This window comes from Urocitellus parryii, chromosome 11, assembly GCF_045843805.1.
Source record: "Urocitellus parryii isolate mUroPar1 chromosome 11, mUroPar1.hap1, whole genome shotgun sequence".
Classification (NCBI taxonomy): Eukaryota; Metazoa; Chordata; class Mammalia; order Rodentia; family Sciuridae; genus Urocitellus; species Urocitellus parryii.
This window is the reverse complement of record NC_135541.1, coordinates 28,146,662-28,161,818: the sequence shown is the minus strand read 5'-3', so window position 1 is coordinate 28,161,818 and position 15,157 is coordinate 28,146,662. Positions and strand designations below refer to the sequence as shown.

Here is a 15,157-nt window from a genome sequence, read left to right as displayed (position 1 = left end):
TAAGATGCAATTATCAGCACCAAACAAATTACCAGCCCGGCAAATCCCCCCGGAATATTTAGAAACTCATTTCTCCTTCCCATTAAATATTTGTGTCTATGCTTATTTTTGGTGGGACCACAGGGTGGGGAGTGGGATGGGGGAAGGGAAGGGATAAAGGACCCAGAGAGTGGGTGAAGGGGTGTGGGGGCCAGAGTGGCTGCAGGCTGGGCTGTCTGTCGACAATTGTTTTCTGAACGCCCTGGCAGATCCGCATGGTCAGCGAAATGGTGTAACCGAAATGCCCCAGAGCTCGGGAGTGCATATGGATGGATGCTTAGGGCTGATATCTGAGCCCAGGCTGCAGTCCTCCTCTTGACTGGCTCCCTCTCCCTCACGGGGGAAACTCAAGCCACAGAGCATGATGCAGGGGGGACAGGTGACTTACGTCTGCTCTCTGGGGCTCACTCAGCCTGTCCTATGTTTCTGCCCTGAACCCCCAAAGCCTAGTGAACAGGAGAGACTCCACCGACCCTGTAAGACCACGTGACATGTGAATGACTGCCGGCCCAGCACTGGCTCAAAGGGTGGAGCTGAAACTGAGCCCCAAAGGAACTGCTCTGGAAAGAGCTTGGGTTGTCTGCAGAAGGCCCTTCCCAACACGAGGCCAACTTGGGGGCCATTTCTAGACTCCCACATGGCCTTGCTAAGTTGTAGTTGACTGCTCAGTCACTTTAGGTGTAAGCAACTTGGGTCTGAACATCCTGTACCAAGGGCTAAGGACCATTAGCTGAACTAACTACATTCCACCCTCAGACAGACACAAGGGTGCCGGGAGGCTTGGGTGGAAGGCATGACCTTAAAATCGATCTAGCTGGAGAGAAGAAAGACAACAATGAAGGAGACTTCCTCAGTGAGCCAAGATGATGCCACTTGCCCTGTTCCAGAGGCAGAGATGTGCTGGCTTCTGTTTCAGACTAGCCAGTCCTGGTCTACCTCACTGAGCCTTGGTAAGGGCTTTGGGGTCCTCAAGGGCAAGGCAGACATTATGGGACTTTTGTTTGGTGCTGCAAGATCTCCAAGGGACAGCCCATTCTGTCTACCAGTAGTTCCGGCTTTGCACAGGCAAACGTGGCCTGTATATAAGTGAGGAGGTTGTAGAAAGTCTCACCACCCCCAGTACATGTCAAACACTACTGCCTTTACAGCTTCCTCTAAACACAGCTCCCCCACAACCACCTGGAAGATAGTTGGCCTGGCTCAAGTGCAAAGATGGCATAGTTTCATGCCATGCGCCATGCCTGCCCTACCACTCCAGCAGAGGAGCCCGCTAAGGGAACATGCAGACACATGGTGCATCAGGAACTCAAGCAGCAGAAACATGCAGGGCCGGGGACCTACCCACCCATCCCTGGTCCTGCCTGCCTGCCGACCCAATGACAAGCAGAGCCGACTGGCGGGCAGGCACAGCTGGAGTGAGTCTGAGGGAGCTGACCAAGCCCGCTGGTCCCAACTGACGGGAACATCCCGTCGACGGGCGAACTGTAGATGGATAAGAAGTGAAAAGGACCAACCTTCTCGCTGATCTGAGAGATGAGAGTTTGGGTTGATGGCAGAGTGCGATGAGGATGAGGAGGGAATAAAAAAAAGACAAGGAGAAACACAGAGAGAGTAAAAACAGGCCAACCTTCATCTGCCCACACAGCACGGAGACGAGACAAGACTCCTGTGCCCCCTCGCACACACACACGTGCACACAGGTGCACACGGACCACGCCGCTCACAAAAGACTCAGGACTCATGGAGGACATGGTGGACAGGGCTGGGGCCCAATGGCAGATGCCAGGGACACCAAAGGCAGAACCAGGAGGGGTGGAAATGGAGCACGGGCCAGTCCCCATGCTTCGCACACCCCAAGGCTCAGACAGACCCGGTGAACTGGGCTCTGGGGTCAGGGCCCACCCAGCCCACAAACCCACCAAGGCATATGAGCCACTAGAACCCAGCCGCCTTGAGAAAGCCTCACGCTGCACCCCACCAGTGTGAGGAGCACATCTGGGCGCCTGTGGGGAGGAAGGTCAGGAGGCATCAGCTCCAGTCCATTTTAGACAGCTGCAGCCCAGCAGCCAGGTCCCTGCAGAGAATGGGAAGTTTGTTGGACGTGGTGTAGGTAGGCCAGGCTTTGTGGAGGGTGGGGTCCCACTCTGGCCCTGGCAGCTGTGCGCCTGAGAGCTGGAAGAAAGAGACACTGTGGATGGAAGGAGAGAATGAGTCACTCAAGGAGGGAGTCAGATGGTGACGGAGAAAGAGGCTGGTTCACCCAGCGTGCCTGGGCCTGCAAGACTGTGGGTGGAACTGTGGCCAACTGTGAACAAAGTCAGATGTAACTGTGTGAGGCCCTCACCCCCACCCCCCCGCTGCCTGGTGCCTCCTCACGGCAGCAGGGCAACTGGCTCTCAGATGCTTCCTACAGGCCTGCCGGCATGCTGGGAGCTTTACACGTCCTGTCCCATCCAGTGTAGCAGCCACAAGAACTCAGAGAGGCAGTAGGAGCCCTGAGAGTTTGGGGAACAGAGGAGGAATATGAGACAGACATTAAAGCCAAGTCTGAGGAAGAGACAAGGCCCAGGGCTCAATGGATGCAGAGGAACGGAGAGTCAGAGTTGATGGAGACAATGTCAGCATGAGACTATTGATCCAGAACAGGGGGGCTCAACTGGGGCAATTCTCCTCAGGTTACACTTGGTGATGTCTGGCAAGAGTTTTGGTTATCCGGGTTGATTTGACTACTGGTATTTAGCTGGCCACGAATGCTACTAAATATCCAACTATGTACGGTACCAAGAATTATCCTCAACCATGAATTATCCAGTCCAAAATGTCAACAGTGCTGGGGTTGAGGAACCTTGCAGCTAGAGTCCATACCCACCTGGACAGAGGCTCATGCCTAGACAGAGTTGAAGCCCAGAGGTGGCCTTCCCCTCTGGAGGGTAACACGAGTCTGCAGTGGAAAGAAGCCTGGAAGCCACTGTGCTGGGGGACAGGTGGGGCACAGGCCAAGGTAGGCTGGCACTGAGAGGGGTTCTGCCATGGCTGCCTGCTTACAACTAGGGTTTAGAATATAGAACTGAGGGCCAACACAATACAGGCTTGTCCCAGAGGAGCAGGGGTGGAAGGCAAGGGGGCTTTGCCAGGAACAAGAGGAGAGGGTCTTAGGGAGCAAGACTTTTCAAGTAAGCAGAAGACTTATCAGAAAGGTGTAACCTGTCCTGGGCCTGTTACGCTTGGCAAAGGAGGGAAGGTGTTGATTAGCTGGGGCCTTGATATGAGGTAGACCCTGGGAAGAGAGGATTTGGGGTTGTCCTTATATTTAATTAGGGCCCATGGGGCATGGGGAACAGCAGAAGCAAGGCTGGCTGTTTTAGTATCCCTGGAAAAATAAGCTGAAACTAAAGGAACCCCCACATTCCCTGGCAAAAAAAGTCTTGAGAATGGAGCCAGGAAGGTGAATTTAAGAACACCTGGTGGGGGGTATAGGCCACGGCAGGAGCCAGTCAGGGTCCTGCCTGAACCTACCACATGTGGACAGCAGGGGCACTGTAAACAGGGATGCTCCAAGAAGGAGTCACTGAGGGCCTGAGCTGCCCGCTTAGCCCACCTCCAAGGAGAACCACTGTGTCACTTCCAGGGTGGAGACCAGGATGACAGTGAGTCACAGTGACTTCCCAACTAAAAGGACAAGAAGAGTCCATCCTTCTCCAGTTTGAGCCTTCTGCTTTAGTAGTGCCTCTGCAGTTCTATTCCCAAAAATGTGTCCACAGGGCCACACTGCACAGCTTGCTTATTGTTTACAGTGGCTCTTCTGGGCCTCTCCTCTGCCTCACATAGCCACATGCAGACAGGGCTTTCCTTGTTAAGGCCTGGGACCTCTGAAATCCCAGCCCTACTACAGTCTTTAGGAAAAGCACACAGTTGAGAGCACACACATTCATGATATGGTGGAGTGGGAGGAGACTGGGCACTGAGAAGGGTCTTTCCAGCTGCTAATCTCTTAGAGGGATCAGCATGGGGTGAAGGTTCCATTCCTCTCAGCCATTTGAGAGGTTCTTGGGCTCCTGATCCTGAAGACAGGCACTAGGTCAGCTCAACTGAGCCTTGCTGAGCTGAGACACCTAACAACGAGCAGGGAGATGGCAACTTCCCATCCCAACTCCCATGAAGCATCTTCACTTGTCTTGGGAGCACAATTTGCCTATCACAAACAGCTCTTACACAGCTTGACTGGTCACCAAATGGGCAGGCAGCATGTGACCTTTCCATAACCACCCCCTGCCCTGATATATAGCAGACCCTTAATAAGTACTTGTTAGCTGATGGGCTAATTCTCTCTGGCCTCTCTGAATTCACCAAAGTCTGATCAAATGGCCCCGAAGAATAGCACAGGCCAACTGTCATCACCCCTGCCCCATGCACTGGGGAGAGGAAAGGGGGCAGTCAGATGGCCTCTAAGATGGCACTGAGCACTTGCTCTCACTGAGGCGATGTTGCCTCGCTTTCCTTTACAAGCCCCCTGAGAAGAGACAGTTTAACTTCTAGTGACATCCCTCTGTGTAAGAGGGCTAAGTAAGGGACAGTGGTGGGTAGGAAGGCCTTCTAGGGGTCCTTCCAGGGCACCTGTCACACAAGACCCAATGTGTTCTCAAGAAGGGGAAAGATAGTTGGCTTTGGTTGCCTCTAGGCTGTGAGCATATCAGAGAACTGACACCCCAAAACAAGTCTCCAGCTCCCCTCTTTCAAGTACCTAGACTTTGAAGAACACACAATTCACTCAATCCCAATAAGGAACACACAAACACACTAGGTGCTCACCCAAAGCAATGTACCTGCAGGCACTCACAGCTGCCTCAGTCTGCCCCCCTTCACAAAGGGTCTGGCTGATGAAACAGAATAGCAGCCTCCTCCAGGAAGACCCCAAGGGTCAGGCTCACCTGGTCCATTTGAAGACTGACTGCCTCAAAATCCAGAGTGGGCCAAGAGCCCACCCTGCTAGAGTAGGCAGGAGGACAGACTGGAGGAAAGCCAGGCCAGGTGTGCACACGCAAATTACACTGGCCTGCAGATACATGGTACACACACAATACACACACCAAGAAGTCCACTTGGAATGCTCCAGACTCCCATAGGGCTCTGGGCCCATATAGCAAGGACCTACAAGAAATACAAATGCTCCCAAGAGGGGCCGCTTCCTCAAGGGCCTGCAGGGAAAGAAGGCAAGTTGTGGCAGACACTATGAGCCTACCCAATGGGAGCTGCTGCCGCTGCCGCTGCTGCTAAAAGAGAAGGAAAGGAGAGTCTGGGCCCATGGCAGTCCCTTGAGTGTCTGCACCAAGGGCTCCAGGCGGCATGTCTGGCAGGTGCAGCTCAGCTCCATGGTGATAGAGGCCAGGCACTGCCAAGTTCTTACCTCGCACATACAGGTTCGCAGGGGCCGAGTAGCGTGTGCCTGCTGAGTTGGTTGCCACACACTCGTACTTGCCTTGGTCTGACTCTTCGCTGCTCTCAATCTGCAAGGCACCTGTAGGAACACAAATAGAGTGGTCAGCCATGGCCAAGTTGAGTGTGACCTGGAACATGAGGTCTTAACAGCGTCTGTGGTTTGTGTCGACCAGATGTTGCAGCTCTCCTGGGCCACACCCTTTGGCACCTGTGCTGCTTCCAGGAAACTCTCCCTGAAAAGCCAGTTAACCTCCAGGCTACAACCAAGGATTGTGCTTTGGAGCACAATCCCACCCACTCTGCAGGCCAAACTCTGCTCCAGCAGGGGATGCACCCTATTCCCAATTCCACTAGGTACCCATCACACTCCTGCCAGTCCTGGAGCCTGTTACCAGTGATCAAGCCTTTAGTGCTTCTGAACACAAGGCCTGCCGGGCAACTTGGAGCCAGGTGCAAGAGTGGCCTTGTAGACCTGCCCACCTGGGATTCCTAAGCATGCAATGCCCTCATCAGGTAAGAACCTGAGGCTCTGGTGCCCACCAGGAAGGAAAGGGCTTGCCTGAGGGGCCTGCTGTCCAACAGCCTTTGCTCTGGCCCCCATCCTCCCCTCCCACTTCACCCCATGCTGCTGGCCCCACCCATTCCGGCTCCTTTCCTCAGCCTGGTCCTGCTAAAGTGCTTCGACCCACCATGGCTCCTGCATAATTCAGGAGGCTAATGGAGGCTGCAGCTCCCACTCTGGCCAGCACCCTGAGGGGCTGCTCTGGCCACAGACGGACAGACAGGAGCCAGGACTGTGGGGGGCGGGGGGCAGGGAGCGCAGCTGGAAAAAAACCTTCCCAGAGGATGGAGGGAACTGGGCTTCGGGCCAGTCCTGGCTGGTCCAGGTAGGGGAGTCAAGGTAGAGGGCCAGAATAGGGGTGAAACCACTTGCCTTGGCCAGCTCCCAGCCCTAGTAACTAACACTTTAAAAAAACTATGAGAATACTCTGGGCAAGCTATTGCCAGACAGAAAAACCCATGGGGCACAGAAGCAACATGCCCCTCCCTGGAACAGTCCGACAGACAATTACACCCACACAGGACAGTCCAACAGATAGTTAATAATCCCCACAGGACACAGTCTGACAGAAAACCACCTCCTGTACAGAACAACCAGAATGACCCTAATAGTCCCCACCCCCACCCCAGAACCTGGAGTGACTGATGATCACACCTACACAGGACAAACAGAACTTGCTAGGCCCCACATAAGTGGACTGAATAGGAGCCACAGGAAGAGTTCCAAGCCATGTTCTCACAGCCCAGGCCCAAGGGGAGCACCACAGTGGGTGCAAGCTATAGCCCCTTTATGATCAAGCATCCCTCTTTCATCTACTCCCTGGGCAGCAAGAGGGACTATGAACAACCAAGGGGCTGGGAGTTGGAGGGAGAGGGAGTGCCACCAATGAAGGACAAAGGACTGGCCTGTTTCTGTGGTCCTGAATTCAGACCTCCCACTGGCATCAGGAGTATCAGAGCCTAGTGCACACGCCAAATACCATCTCCTGCAAGAACGGCCCTGATGCACCCCCAACAGGTCATGTTTATGGGATGGATGGACACTGTTACAGAAAATGTTCATTCAAGCAGGTGAGGGCCAGGCCCCTGACTGGTGGGGGCTGCCGTAAGGTCAGCTTAGCAGGGGTTCAAGGGAGACTGAGTGGCTAGTAACACAGGCTGGGGGCAGGAAGTGCTGCCTGGGTAGGATTCCAGCCCATGGGAGGGGGAAGCTGCCTTTTAACGCAAGCCTAAGATTAGTCAGGAGCCCCAACACAGACCCTGTGACTACCTGAACATGGAAACCCCCAAATCTGATACCAACACCAAGACCCAGCAGTAGGGAGTGTACAGAGTCAGAATGTGCTGAGTGGATGTGTGGGGAGAACCTGAGGGGCATAGGGAGATCTGGAGGGATGCAGGTGAAGTGAGTCCTGTCCTCAGGTGATGGCAATAAGGCAACTTCCCTTCCTACCCTGAACTTCTGCCTTGAGTACCCTGGCCTTGAACTCTGAAGGCCAAGATACACCCACAAACACTGAGGAATGTTGGGAGAAAAATAACAGGATTAAAAACAAAAGCCACAGTTTTACAAGATGCCATTCACATTATCATTCTCTCCTCTAATTTGGATGGACCTGTGTGTAGGTGGCCTTGGCCCTAATTCAAAGAGGAGTAAATGAGAGATGGTCAATTTTTTTTAAAGATCACACAGGTGGCGAGTTAGACTTGCACCTAGATCCAATGAATCCAGAATCTGCTTTCTAACCACTAGTTTGCAGGGACCTGTTACATGAATGTAGCTTGGCAGGACTCTAAGCTGACAGGTCAGGGGACCTAGTTATGTCTGAGCCTGTTTATTTCCCTGTTGTCATCCCAGTATCTCAAGTCTTAAGCAATGAATATTTCTTCTAGTCAATGCAAGGCTGAAGGAACTTAAGGGATGATTCTTATTTAACTACAGGACCAAGACACTAAAGGGGAAGTCAAGTAATAATTGAGATTCCCCAAGAAAAAGATGTTCAAAGGGACAGGCAAGGTTTAGCTATGCTCTCTAATCTATAGGAAGCATCTCCATTTATGGCCAGCCTTAGGGGCAAGCTGGGTTTCACTGTGGGAGACAGCTGGGTCCCTTCTGTGGGGCTGCCTGGAAGGTGTGGGCAGCAGGGCTTGCCATCCAAGGCAGGGCTCCGCTACTTTCTCCACAACTCAGACTTGCAATGAATGAGTCCACAGGAGGGAATGACTGAGTGGAGGTGTGTGGTGGCTGGTGGTGTTGTGGGGCTGGAGCTGGAAATGAAGAGGCTGGAGAGGTCGGGATGGGGATGGGGAGGTGACGGACTGGACGGGATGGAGTGGAGGTGACAGCAGTGGCGGAGGTGTGGTGTGGAGAGATGCACGGACAGCATTCTTACCTCTGATTGGTGAACCACCTGGCGAGGTAATTTGAATGCAAATAAGATCAGAGAGAAGCATTAGTACAAAAGAAAGGAAAGCCACACAAAGCCAAATCAGATAAAATAAAACACAAGAAAGGGCCTTAAATATATGGAGAACTTGAGGCCTGAGTTCAGCCCACACAGATGTGTGAGCAAGCACCAGGTTGGGCTATGCTGAGTGAAGGTGAAGCGTGTTCCCCAGGTCACTGGCACTGCTCTGAGGAGGTGAGGCAGGAGTTAGCAGGGCTGGGGGTGACAGGAGTCAAGAAGGTTTGTCAGGGTTCCTGCAGCTCCTGCTAGTTGGGCAAATGGAGGGGAAAGGAAAGAAAAGAGGCAGCAACCGCCCTCTGCATTCCACCCAAATACCATAGGGAAATAAGTTTGCAAACACAGGACTTACCAAGACCAAACCTGGGGAGTTTGAGCAGCAAGAAGGTAGGGTTAGGTGTGGGGTCGGGGTGTTCCCACAGGTCAGCACCAGACCATGTCTCACAAACAGACCAGCCCACAGCTGGCATTGGAAATGGCAATCAACTCATATCCCACAGCAGTCTCCCTAGGAAGTCCACCCGACCTTGCTAAAGATGGAAGGACTGCCAAGACCCCTTAGCCTGACTGGTGAGAGGTAGAGGCCAGTGCCCACTCCTTGCCTAATGCCTCATAACCCTGGGAACTGACAGCAAAAAAAGGACCAGGCACTTGCCCTCCAAATCCATGACTCTTACGACATCCAAGCAGGTTCCTTTTGACGGGTCCCTCCTCTGAGGCTCAGGCCCCCTGTTCAACCACTGCCTTATTCAGGAGTGGGGAACTTAGGGGTAGAGCAGGACTAACTCCATCTACCCTGTCCTTTCCTGCCAGCTTCTGGGGGATGGAAGTGTGCAGAGAGACACACACCATTCATGGTCTCCCCGAAACTGACAATGTCCACCTGGAGGAAAACCCACTCTATACATACAGGAGAAAAGAGAGGCTGAGAAATATTAAGCAGCTTGCCCAAAGCCCAAGGACACAGTCTGTAAGTGAGGTGGCAGGATTTGATCAGTCCATCCTGCTCACAGCCTTCCCACTGGACAAGACCGCCTCCTGCAGACAAAACCTGGGAGAAGGCAAAGGCAGCTGCTGGGACAGGGGTATGTCTGAGGGGTGCACTGAGAAGTGGAAAGAATCATCACCGTGACTGAGCAGGGATCCCGGAGAATCTTTCAGGAGTCCACAACATTCAAACTATTTCTATCATACTAGGAAATAGTTTGTCATATTCACCCTCTTTCTCTCACGAACATACAGCAGAGTTTTTTAGAGGACAAGCCATATGTGATAGCATAACAGGCTGAATGCAGGAGCATATATGGGAGTCTAGCTGCCTTCCATCAAGCCCCAAATTAAACAGATTTGTTAAAGTGTAAAACAATGAGGTTCTTCTCACTAAATTTTGTTTTAGAAAATTATTTTTTACCTAAAATGTTATTTATATTAAAATATAATAGGTTTTTATTTTAAAATAGATTAGTAAATATTTTAATCTTTTTAGTTTTAATCATTGATAGATAAAATTCACACAAACCAAAGCTCCCTAAGGTCATCTGATAGTTACAAGTAGAGATCCTGCAAGTTGACAGCTGCTGACAGACATGCTCCTATGGTCTGGGCCAGAGCTCAGGTTGGGGTGGATGTGTGTACAATCCAGGTCTGGGAACCCCCCATCCCCTGGCTTCAGTTCTTCCAAAACCTAACCTGCTGACCTTTCAGAACTGCAATTTCCCTACCAAACTGAGAGAATTTGCCTTTTCCATTTCACAAGATAGGTGTAAGGAACTAAAGGGGACCCATTAGTCAGTCACCCCAGGAGTGTGCTCAGGCTCAAGAGGCACCAGTGAGCTCAGGGCCAAAGGGAAACCATGACCACACAATGACAATGTGATTTTCTGGAAGACCCAGCCAGGCAGAGCAGAGAAAGGTAGAAGGGCTCTTCCAGTCAAGAACTAGGGCTAACTAGCAGAATAAGGGGCAGTAGATATTCTTCCTGCTGGGGTCAGCAGGCCTCTTCCTGCAGCCAAATGCTGCCATCTCTTCTTGAGGCTATAGGTCTCGTTCAGGTTCTGTGGACATGGTAAGACTGTCATTCTACAATGGCAGGGACAGAGGCTTACTCACTCAGGCCATATGGGAACACAGGAAGCCTCAAAGTGCTGTCCAGGCTTGGCAGAACTTGTGGGCTAACAGTACCTCTCATAACACAGTAGTGGTCTTGAGCCCCACTTGGAAGTCAGCCTGCTTAACACTTCCTGCTTTTGACTCTATTTCCATATGCTCTGAACTTATCCTTGTTTCCCTGGGCCCACGCCAGGTCTCAAGTTCCAGTGGTCCATAGATTTTAGTGTTCAGGAGTCACATTGCTGCAGTAAAGAAAGAGGCTATAGAACAGCATCCACACCTCAGCAGCATGTGCTGCCAGTCACCCTGACTAGCTCATGCTCTAGGGGCCACATCCTAGTTGGATGTACTATGGGGATCAGATAACAGAAAATGGAGGACTTCTTGGTACTGGCCAGTGGGGGCCTGAGGCCTGAAGATGGGACTGTGCAGATCTAGAGCCCTAGTAAAGTCCAGCTACTCCAGAGGCCCCAGCTACTCCAGAGACCCCAGGTTGACCTCCCAGGGGAGCTCTCAGACCTGAGTCCCAATCTCCATGTGTAACCCCAGGTGACTTCCTTAACTCAGCTGTGAATGGGCATGTTAATCCGGCCTGTCCTACTTCACAGAGTTGCAGCAGTCAGCTGCAACAAAGGGCAGGAAAGCACTTTGTAAACTGTTGGTGAAGCGTAAACCATCAAGATCCTTGTAAATAGCCAAGTGCTCAGGGGCCTGACTCCACTCCATGAAGGGATGTTACTGTAAAATTTGCATGAAATAGCCTCAGCACCCTTCCAAATGGTAACAGGCAGGACAGCAGCAACTGGGGTCCAGGGTCACAGGCAAGAGTCAGGCAGGGATGGGGAGAGATCCTGTTGTACCTGCAAAGATGGGATGCTGAGGCCCCTCGGGTACCACATAGCTCTGTCCTAAGCCTTAAGCTAGACCCTATGACCCATAAATCTCAGCTCCAGATAGTAGGAATGACCAAACAAGGACTGAATATTAGTTTTCAGAGACAAGTACCAAAGATCAAGTTCATAAAATCATTCATTCACCAAGGGCTCAGAGAGACCTGACTTATAGCTGGGCTTGGGGGCATTTCTCTAAACAGAGTTAGTCCCTTGCAGGTTCTCCCTGAAGGAATGCCTAGCCTAGCTGGGGCCAGATGGTAACAACATGAAGCAGGATTAATCCTGCATGAGTAGGCTGAGGCCAAGAAGGTTGGAGGCCTTCAAGTGGAAGAACCAGGTGAACAGAGGGCCAAGAGGTGAGCAAGGGTAGAGTGTGGCTCAATATGAGTCGGGGAGTGGCAGGAGGCAGGGAGAGCTCTATTCACAGGGCCCTTACCAAAGGCTAGCCAGTAAACGGATAGTCATTGTCTCACTACTTAACATAGCTTCTTTCAAAGATGAAAAAACTGACAAAGTTCATTTAATTGGGGCCACAGAGCTAGGAAGGGTGCAGCTGGGACCCAATGAGATAAAGCTGGAGACAGGGGCAGGGGAAGATCAAGGGTTCTGCTAGCCTTGTCCAGGAGCACGTATTTGACCACGTAGGCCTGGTCAAGGGTCATGGGCCCAGGGTCCACCCCTGAGGTTGTCAGAGCACAGGAGGAACACAAGCAGATCTCTGACAGCTGCTGGAAGATGGATTCTCAGGAAAGCCTGCAGATAGGGAGAGTGGGGTTTGGTGCCCTAGAATAGGATAAAGGCAGTGAAAGGAAAGAAGGGGACCAATTTGAGAGCCATGTGGGTGATAAACCAAGAGAACTTTGTTCTTTACTGGAGTAGGAGTTGGGTGTCCTCCAGATTTCAGATTGGGGGATGCCACTCCTGGAGAGGGTCAACAGGAGAAGAGCCTAACTAACTGGGGAGAGGGTCATCACTTGTTCCAGTCAGGGTGATATAGGGAAGCAAACAGATTTTGTGACCTAGAGCTCTGGTTAAGTTATTTGGGCTGGAAAGACAGAGGTAGGAACTACAGATAAGGACAGCATCTGAAGCTCTAGGAGTAGTGAGTTCACCTGTCTGGGGAAAGGCTGTGTCTATGGGGCAAGGACTGGATTCCCAGGCTCTTGGGTTGGAGGAACCTGCAGACAAAGATGCTGCTGTAAGGGAGGGGCACTTGGGGACTCAGACAGGGGTCAGGAGAGGCACAGCCCAGGAGAAGTGAGAAAAAGTGGTCAAGGTGGAGGAAAGGGTGTCAGCCACTGCTGACAGGACAAGGAGATGAGGTCTGAATAGCACCCAGTGAAATGACGGGCAGGGAAGGGGTGGCACAAGGCCTGGCACACAGCGAGTAGCACATAAATACTTGATGAACAAACGCTTGAGATGGCAGGGCTTCCCAGAACTACTGCTGCCAGTCAGTCAATGCCATTCCGGGGAGGAGTCAAGTCTGTGGGGAGAACTGTCTGGCTGCTTGGGGAGCCTGCCTGGGGGACCTGAGAGGAAATGCAGAGGAGCTGGGCCATGCCGGCTGCTGTGCAGGGCTGGGCAGCGGCCACAAACACCGCCGGACCGTTTCCTGCCTTGATTATGGCTGTTTTAATTAACTGCGCTACAGCTGCCTCCATCTTGTTGAGTTTTAATTAAATTAAATGAGCTAACACTTCGTGGGCTGTCTCAGGCGGCCGTGGCTAGGGCCAGAATCCTGCCCCACTGGGTGGCTCATCTCTCCCTCCTTTCCCTGGGCACCAAGAGGATGTGTGCCTGTTGGGAGTTGGTAGGGAGGGACTAGCACCCCTGGGAGTGGTGGGGCATTTCTAAAGCCAGCAGAGGCCCCCAGAGGGGTACAGTCGTGTTCTTCTAAGGGTTGGCAGCACAGCAGACAGGTGGCGGGGCTCTGGCCACTCCTGGCCATCCTGCCTAAGAACCACCATCCCGCAGCTGGTAGGGTTTCTGGAGTAAGGTCTATGGGTCCAGCTTGAGCTGGCAGCAGATACAGAATGCAGCCAAGCTGATTCAGAGCCTCCTTTCCCGCCCGCTCAGTTCCCACAAAAACTGAATCAATTTTCTTGGCGGGAGTCTTGTAGGCAGATCGATCAACGGGGCGACACCTCCTGCCTGGTCACAATGGCATCCTTGCTCCCAGGACTCCAACTTGGCTCGACTGAGAAATCCAGAGGAGATAGGTGGCCCTGGTGGCCAAGGGATGGCAGCAAGTCCCCCTGTTTCCAGGCCCCTGAGGTCCAGCCTTTTGAAACCTAATGAATCAAACATCTTTGGTCTCTTTCCCAGTCAAGTCCTGCTGTCTAAAGAAGAATCATCCCAGCCGTGTCTCAGGCAAGGCTACAGGGAAAGTGGAGGATGAATACCCACAGACACATTCGCAGAGTGTGCCACACATGATAGTATGTCACATGTGTTGGGAGGCGCAGAACTGGTCCAGTCTGGAGTCTGACAATCCCAGGAAGATATAGGCAGAGCTAAGAAGATCTCTCCACCAAGTCATCTTCCCTGGACCAGGCAGTTCTGCAACAAGTTCTAGCCTCCCCCAATGGCAGCGCTCTGCTCAGCCCGAAGGGTCTGCCCCAGACACCTAGGCCCAAAAGGGAAGACTGTGTGGGGTTCTGGCAAGATGCCTTTCCCAAGGTCTTTGTGACCCCTTTATCCCTGCCCTCAGCTCACCTGAACGCAGCTGTTTGATGCGCCCATTGCTGGTGGCAGGGTCCACAGGAAGGAAGTCTTTGAACCAAGAGATCTCAGGGTCTGGATTCCCACCAGCTGCACACAGCATGGTGGCCGTGCGCGCCTTCTCCACCACCTTCAGCTGAGGCCCCATGTCGATGGTGGGGAACCCAGATGGCAGCTGTTCCTCTGTAGACAAGACAGTGATGTGCATGTTAGAGCTGGCCCTGCCTGCCCCCAGGACCTCTCTGTGTCCCCTGACTCCCAGGTTAGCTGGGATACACAAAACCCTCTTTCCCCTACCTCTGATTTCTAAGCATGAGGCCTACCCTGATGTGAGGAACCAGGGTCCTAACTCACTTTTGGCAGGGCTGGGGGCTGCAGCAGGGCCCACCCCTATCCCTTTGGTGAGTTTCCAGGTCTCAGAAATAATGCCTCAGACTGAAGTTGTCAGCAGTTCTCTCTCTAGGCCCTGGGAAGAATGAGATCAATGCTCTACTGGCTGTAGCAGAAAGTGCTGCATGGACACCAGGCTGCAAAAGAGGGGCAGGGGCAGCTCCCACAGCACCAAGTCAGCATGCAAGGTGCTCCTCTTCTACCTGCATCCCCTTCAGCTCCACATACGGCAGAATGCCATGACCCTGGGCACCCTGCCCTATCACTGATCCTCTTCTACTTCTGGTCCCATCCCTGACCCCTTCTCTATAGCAGCCTTGACCCTGAGCCACCTCCCTCTCCTCCCTCCCCCTCCCCTCTCTCTCAGTCTGGCCCCTGGGAACTATGTTCAGACCTGGGGATCATGCCTGAGCATGATGACAAAAAAGCTCTATGGAGACATCAAACACTGGTGGAAGGAGGAAAAACTCCCTGCCCCTTCTCCCAGCTTTCCAGGAGTTGGCAGCGCACAGAGGAGTTAACTTCTGTGGGACCAACAGG

General features: G+C 52.6%; 1 protein-coding gene across 1 annotated transcript in view; it reads right to left on the bottom strand.

Annotated features, from left to right (window-relative positions):
* Nucleotides 1-15,157, bottom strand: part of Ptprf (protein tyrosine phosphatase receptor type F) — an 83,488-nt gene that overhangs the window by 35,532 nt on the left and 32,799 nt on the right. Inside the window, exons 6-7 of the mRNA XM_026397720.2 lie at nucleotides 14,222-14,410; nucleotides 5,444-5,554 (exon numbers count right to left, since the gene is read on the bottom strand). Of these exons, the coding sequence (XP_026253505.2) occupies nucleotides 5,444-5,554; nucleotides 14,222-14,410 (300 nt within the window). The remainder of the gene's footprint in view (nucleotides 1-5,443; nucleotides 5,555-14,221; nucleotides 14,411-15,157) is intronic.